Genomic DNA, 8,119 nt, shown 5'->3' on the forward strand with positions numbered 1-8,119 from the left:
GGATTTTTCTCTCAAACGGGTTACAAAGTTGTGTACTGACTCACCCTCTTCCTGTTTGCAGCTTCCGAAAACGAACCGCTCGTAAATTACGTTTCTGGCGGGTTTGAAGTAATTCTCCAATGCATCCAATATAGCCTTTGCATCACACTGTTGTCGCGCTGTGAGGGTGAGATTGTGCCGGTAGATATGCCTGCATTCGCTGCCCATTAAACTCCTCAGAGTTGCCGCTTGTACCTCGTTGGGTTTCTCATGTAGACCGGTCGCCAGCGCATAGTCCTCGAATTCATCCCTGAAATTGTCCCAATTAGTATTCCAGTCCCCTGTGAGAACCATGGGATTAGGTGGCGGAATGTTCGCTGCCATAGCGATGGAATAGGAGACTTCTTTGCCTTCAGTCATCGAGGTAGGTAGTGATGCTAGCTAACCAGCTAACAACTAGTTGATCAGTGTTGTGAGTAGGAATCGGCGTGTGTTCGCATATGGAACGTAACCGCGCCTATACTGTACTTAGCTACAAAAATAACAAACGTATGGTTTTCGAGCCACTTCTGATACCATGTTTCAGTATGATATATTGGATAAAGTAATAAAGACAGACACCAATGTCTAGTTCAATAGCCTTGTTCATGCATTGTACAAATCCCTACACGCGGAGTCCGGGGAACAGTCCGGCTAGTCGATTACCTATCAACTAGACTCCGTAACATTTCGTTTCATAGTGTCGTCTAATGTTGTACTCCTTACTTACAGCCACGTTGACTCCACAAACAAGACAAACAGGTTTGTCTTTTACATATGTAAACAGATATTCTGCCTCCCACTTGTCCAGAAAGCTCCTGTTTTCTGCCTTTCTTTTCGCCATTTTTGGGAAGGGATAGCGCGCTGACAGTTGTAGCGTCTATGTTGCTATGACTACTGTCACAGAGAGGGCGTTTCTGGGTCCTGTCCTGATTGGCGCGCGAAAACAACAGCAGAGCATTATGGGATTCGTAGTATTAGCGGTGAATGCGCTGTATAATACCGGCGGGCCAGCTCTAGTAGTAATTTGGTATTGTCTCGCGGGCCAAATATAATTACCCCGCGGGCCAAAGTTTGACACCCATGGTCTAATGTAACTGGCCCCTCTAACAGTACAACTGGCCCCAGCTTGGCCCCCCTTCCAGTTGAAATGGTCTAGAACCGCCACTGGTCATTGTAAATAAGAATATGTTCTTAACTGACTTGCCTAGTTAAAAATAACATGATTAAAACCAATCTTTCATCTAGCCTAGAAATTGTCAAGCCTAATCACTAATCTGACAAGTGTCTGGACAGGTGCTAGCTTTCACCGGTCAGATCAGGAAGTACCTGATCAGTCCTGTGTCCCGTGTGGCTCAGTTGGTAGAGCATGGTGTTTGCAACGCTAGGGTTGTGGGTTCGATTCCCACGGGGTACCAGTACAAAAACAAACAAAAAATATGAAATGTATGCATTCACTACTGTAAGTTGCTCTGGATGAGAGTGTCTGCTAACTTATTAAAATGTAAAATGTACCCTACTAAGGATTCCGATAATTCGATTCTTTAACAACTTTAGAGCAGTGTAATTGTGTTGGTATAGAAGGATAACATTTAAAGGTGTGAGGGAAAACCCTTCATTTATCTCCTTTCTTCCCGTCCCACAGACTCCACCACACTGGTTGCAGTGTTGCTTCTCCTCTCCACAGGGATCCAGTCAGCAAAACGTTCAGACAACCTTCAACCAACACAATGGACACTCAGCCCGGACCGCGCAGAATCCAAAATCTCCACGCTGCCTGTAAATGGTGATTTATAGGATAGAAACAGCCATTCTGTGTCTTAATGCTCCAAACGACATGGGGAAGAAGGTTTAGTGTGAGTTTAAAGGTTGGGGACACAGGTGCTTCTTGGGAAAAAAATAACAGGTATTCTAATCCTGAACAAACTGGAAGGACCACTTTAGTTTTTTTTGTTGCATGTACTACAGAGTTTTACCCTTCACAACAAACGAGAGCCTTCCAGTTTGTTCAGGATTCAGAAACCTGTTTCACTTGCTCCTGGCTACGCTCCACACCCCACCTTGGATAGACTGGATGGAAGGGTTAAGGGCTTTAGATCAAAGCTGCTACATGACCAGTCTGTTGTTGTTCTTTAATAAAGATCTGATTGATTGATCTGATCGATTGACTGATTGATTGCAGGTAGTGATATGGAGGAACCTCGTGTTCTGAGGATGTCAAGACCCTGTAAAGATGAGGATTCTGACTACTGCCTGAACGGACAGTGCATGTACCCCCCTGACAGCAATACCCCTGCCTGCACGTAAGACCACACACACACACACACACACACACACACACACACACCCACACACACCACACACACACACACACACACACACACACAAATACAGTTACTTCAAACTAACTGAGCTCGTCAACTCTCTCTCTCTCTCTCTCTCTCTCTCTCTCTCTCTCTCTCTCTCTGTGTGTAGGTGTGATGCTTCCTACAGCGGAGCTCGCTGTGGTCTGTTGGTCCACCAGGCGACGCTGTGCGAGTTAGCCACAACAGAGGAGGTGATTGCCATCTGCGTGGGTGTGGCCATGTTAGTGTGCTGCCTCACTATCGGTCTCTACTGCTGCATCAAGAGAAGGTAAGCAACTCACAGTAAATAAAACACACACACACACAGACCACCTGTCAGGGGCTACTACAGAGACAGGGGAAGACAGACGAAGAGAGACGGAAAGATAATGAGAGATTTGTGGAGTAATACAGCGTCAACAGGTTACGTATAGCAGAGTGTAGCAGACGCGTCATGCCCGTAGGGGGCACAAATGCACGTATGGACTCGCAGAAGGTATGTTTGTAAATTAATTTGATCAAGCAACTGTAGGTATTTATTCCTTCTTGATTAATATGTTGTTTTCTTGTTCGTCTGTAATACTAGCTAGCCCATTATTAATTTCATGAAGTTGGGTTTAGCTGGCCAGCTAAATAGGTTCCCAATCTACCAACCTCATAACTAGATACCAAGCCATTTCAGGCTATCAATCAAGTTAGAGTAGCTTATCTAACTATCTTACCTGGTGTCATGACGTTGGCCTGTGGGTAAGGTTTATGACCCCCCCCCCCCCCCCCATAAATACCTTTCTCCCTTCCCCTCTCTGACCCTACTGAAGGACTGCTGTCCTGAAGGACTGCTGTCCTGTTAAATATAGAGAGTCTGGGAACATCAAACAAATGGGGAAAGGAACCATATTTTGGTAATAAAACCAGTTGGAAATATGCTTTGGAACATAATGAGTATGGATGTTAGTTCGGTTGTCATCTGAGACATTATGACTGATGACAGGACGACATAAACTGTACCTGGGAAAGTATACACCCTCTAGTTATCAGAGTCACATGGAATTGTTATGCAATTGAAATGTTTGATATTGAAATTGTTTGTTAGGAGATTAAATGTAATTTTAGCTTCCAAATGAGAGAATTGGGTTTTCATAAGGAAAGTGCCCTGCTTGATCAGTGGCCCACCCCTGTGAAGAGACAGGGGTTATAAACGATGAAACACATCCTTCCCCCTCTCCACTATATAAGCCTTTGATGAAAAGATAACCACATGTTCCAGTACGTGAGGTCTGCAGCCTCTACGTTAGAAGGACACACGTCAAGTACAGAACTAAGCCAACCTCGGCGTGAGCTTTCGTGGCGAATGGTATGAACTTTGAGCTTATTCACTACAGAAGTGATACTTCCTAGTCGTTGAGTTAGCAGCGGCCGCTGTAGACGGGGGCTAGGAAAGGACGGACGACGGATCCAGTCTAACAGACGGATGAAGATACCACCACGTATCCAATTTATCACCAGAGACATTCTTCCGAGGACAGGAAGATCTGTTGGCCAACCCGGCCAGCATCTACGACCAATATACCGAAGCGCAGCTCAGAGTAAATATTTATTGCATTTTCCTTTTCCAAATGGGCGGTAATTTAGTAATGCATAAGATAATGTATTTACGATAGCATAGCTGCTGTTTCTTCGTTCCTAAATCTTCCCGCTCTTTCATTCAAGCCCAACCCCCTTTCCTTTGTGTAACCAGCCATCATACAGGTTCCGTCCACCAGGACGTTTTCTGTATGACATAATTTGTATTCTGTGTATATGTAATTCTGTGTGATTAGTTTAGGTATTTAGTAAATAAATAATTAAACCCAATTTGGTATTGCTGATTCAACTTGTTAGCCAGGGTTTGTGAAGATAGCCAAGAATTTAAAACTTTCATTATGAGACTGAAAATAAGATAAGGGTTAATATTGACTGCTACCGATGTAAAGTATTACTAAGTATTTTAAGAGTTTATTCGGAAGATAACGGCTCTATAAACGTTCTTCCGTGGTGCCCCGACTTTCTAGTTAATTACATTTACATGATTAGCTTAATCAGGTAATATTAATTAGAGAAAGAATTTTATAGGTTAGCATGTCATATCACTTAATCCGGCATAGCCAAAGACACGACACTGGCATGCCTGCTGGCAAGGAGTGTAACAATTGTACTAAACTCCTAAGGCATAAAAGTTATAAATAAATCAATGTGCATCATTAATTAAAATGACAATTGAACAGGTAAAAAGGGACATTTAACCTTTTGACATGTTGATCTGTCTGACTCTTTTCCCACAAAAACTCGTTTGACTCATCACATACACTGTTGTTACTGTTTATCCATCCTGTTGCCGAGTTACTTTAGCCCTACCTATATCTACATATCTACCTCAATAACCCCGTACCCCTTCACATCGACTCTGTCCTGTTGCCGAGTTACTTTAGCCCTACCTATATCTACATATCTACCTCAATAACCCCGTACCCCTTCACATCGACTCTGTCCTGTTGCCGAGTTACTTTAGCCCTACCTATATCTACATATCTACCTCAATAACCCCGTACCCCTTCACATCGACTCTGTCCTGTTGCCGAGTTACTTTAGCCCTACCTATATCTACATATCTACCTCAATAACCCCGTACCCCTTCACATCGACTCTGTCCTGTTGCCGAGTTACTTTAGCCCTACCTATATCTACATATCTACCTCAATAACCCCGTACCCCTTCACATCGACTCTGTCCTGTTGCCGAGTTACTTTAGCCCTACCTATATCTACATATCTACCTCAATAACCCCGTACCCCTTCACATCGACTCTGTCCTGTTGCCGAGTTACTTTAGCCCTACCTATATCTACATATCTACCTCAATAACCCCGTACCCCTTCACATCGACTCTGTCCTGTTGCCGAGTTACTTTAGCCCTACCTATATCTACATATCTACCTCAATAACCCCGTACCCCTTCACATCGACTCTGTCCTGTTGCCGAGTTACTTTAGCCCTACCTATATCTACATATCTACCTCAATAACCCCGTACCCCTTCACATCGACTCTGTCCTGTTGCCGAGTTACTTTAGCCCTACCTATATCTACATATCTACCTCAATAACCCCGTACCCCTTCACATCGACTCTGTCCTGTTGCCGAGTTACTTTAGCCCTACCTATATCTACATATCTACCTCAATAACCCCGTACCCCTTCACATCGACTCTGTCCTTCACATCAACCCCCTACGGTCGATGTGACTCTGTCCTTCACATCAACCCCCTACGGTCGATGTGACTCTGTCCTTCACCTCAACCCCCTACGGTCGATGTGACTCTGTCCTTCACATCAACCCCCTACGGTCGATGTGACTCTGTCCTTCACCTCAACCCCCTACGGTCGATGTGACTCTGTCCTTCACATCAACCCCCTACGGTCGATGTGACTCTGTCCTTCACCTCAACCCCCTACGGTCGATGTGACTCTGTCCTTCACAACAACCCCCTACGGTCGATGTGACTCTGTCCTTCACATCAACCCCCTACGGTCGATGTGACTCTGTCCTTCACATCAACCCCCTACGGTCGATCAACCCCCTACGGTCGATGTGACTGTCCTTCACATCAACCCCCTACGGTCGATGTGACTCTGTCCTTCACCTCAACCCCCTACGCTCGATGTGACTCTGTCCTTCACATCAACCCCCTACGGTCGATCAACCCCCTACGGACCACCTCCCATCTATCCTCATGTGCTTCTGGCACCTCCTAATAATATTAATAAGTGCATGACACCACTGACATACAGAACATAGAAATATCATGAATAGAGCTGACATAATTGCTTCCTTTAATCAGAGAGGCATGTCTCTTCTAGACAATATGAGGACATAGAAGCAGAGCAAGTTGAGACAGAACTGTCTTTTGGAAACATTGGTAACGCAGAAACAAACCTCACACAGAACACAACATTTAAATATGTGTAAGATATAATACCGGGATTTCTATCGTTTGTCTCACTTTAAATTTTCTGTCTCGACCTCCTTTTCTCTCTCTCTCGTTCTAGGTGTGAAAAACAGCCCCTTCTCTACAAGACCTACGGTGGCTCGGAGAACTCAGTTTGATCCCCGTCTTCATCATCCCCACCGCCATCATCATCATCATCTTCATCATCAGCATCATAATTACCATCATCATCATCATCATCACCACCAACCTCGTCTTGTTTTGCTGTCCCAACAATTCCATAACCAACAAAGACTTCCCAAATCAAATTGAGGCTATTTATTTAAATATCTAAAATAAGTTATTATTAAAAATAAAAAATAATGTATGTGTACATGTATTTAATGGGGTTTGTTTTGTAACAAATGTCTATAAAATCTGATCCCTGTTGTCTGAAGATGGTGATTTTTCATAAAGAAGTCAACATCACCAATTACATGAGAGAGGTCTACATGTTGCCTCATTTAACCACCAGGTATTAGAATTACAACCGATTGAAAAGATTCCTAAAACAGCAGGGACACTAACAGTCAGCCAGGTCAGGATGAAAGAGTGGTACAAAATGGCACCATATTCCCTATAGAAGGACTCTACAGCCCCGTTTATACCTGGTGCTAACATGCACCTGTTGTCACTCCAAAAATATACCGTAAAAAGATTTGCTCCCCCCCCCCCCCCACCTCGTAGAATTTACGACGACAAAATAACAATAACGACCCTCTGTTTATAAACGGGGATATCGACGTTGCCACTTTAAGCATGCGTTTGTGTTACAGTCGTTGCAGCGCAGGGCTATGAGCCAGAAGGTGGAGGGTTTTCACTCTCCCTTCCTGTTTCCTTAGGCCTACGTCACAGAGCCGTCTGCAGACAACGATCAGCTAAGGGGGGAAATCTGATTTTCAACATTCTGATGCCATATTTATAATATAAAATATATGCAACGAATTTTCCAACAACAGGTTTCTGTGCCAATGCACCACACAACCAATAAAGAAAGCCTACCGGCTTTGTGCGCTTCAATATCCAAGTCTATTGTGGTGTTGAAAACGAAAACGATGTAAATCTTGACAAACAGAAAATACATCCCTCCCTACCTTGTAGGCTTTACCCAGGATCAAAGGCTTGGCTTGACTCAGAATGTCATTAAACTTTATGGTGTTTTTGTAACAGGTGTCTCTTTCCATTCATCAAATGGCCGCTGTACAGTTTGGATTGACTGATTTTTCATTTTATTTCTCAGTCAAAAAATAAAAATACACACACACACACAAACACACACACACACACACACACACACACACACACACACACACACACACACACACACACACACACACACACACACACACACACACACACACACACACACACACACACACACACACACACACACACACACACACACACGACACACACACACACACAACAAAGATTTTTTCAAGTGACTGAGATCGCATGATAAAGTTGTGGACATAAATACATATACAATGACATTACAGAGACATTACAGAGATACAGACACATTACAGAGATACAGACACATTACAGAGACAGACACATTACAGAGATACAGACACATTACAGAGATACATTACAGAGATACAGACACATTACAGAGATACACACACATTACAGAGATACAGACACATTACAGAGATACAGACACATTACAGAGATACAGACACATTACAGAGACACATTACAGAGATACAGACACATTACAGAGATACAGAC

At 43.7% G+C, this 8,119-nt stretch overlaps 1 protein-coding gene across 2 annotated transcripts in view; it reads left to right on the forward strand.

Moving 5' to 3' along the window:
- The window catches only part of LOC106585940 (epigen), a 28,793-nt gene extending 21,241 nt beyond the window's left edge, over window positions 1-7,552 (forward strand). The window contains exons 2-5 of one of the 2 annotated variants that reach the window (XM_014172691.3): window positions 1,664-1,797; window positions 2,201-2,321; window positions 2,494-2,652; window positions 6,447-7,552. In XM_014172691.3, coding sequence (XP_014028166.1) covers window positions 1,749-1,797; window positions 2,201-2,321; window positions 2,494-2,652; window positions 6,447-6,504 — 387 coding nt within the window. In that variant the 5' untranslated portion in view covers window positions 1,664-1,748 and the 3' untranslated portion in view covers window positions 6,505-7,552. Of the gene's footprint in view, window positions 1-1,663; window positions 1,805-2,200; window positions 2,322-2,493; window positions 2,653-6,446 lie in introns of both variants that reach the window. The other variant, XM_045706737.2, reaches the window with a different exon arrangement.
- Window positions 7,553-8,119: the final 567 nt, after the last annotated feature.

Source organism: Salmo salar, chromosome 24, assembly GCF_965601325.2.
Source record: "Salmo salar chromosome 24, fSalSal1, whole genome shotgun sequence".
NCBI classification, from domain to species: domain Eukaryota; kingdom Metazoa; phylum Chordata; class Actinopteri; order Salmoniformes; family Salmonidae; genus Salmo; species Salmo salar.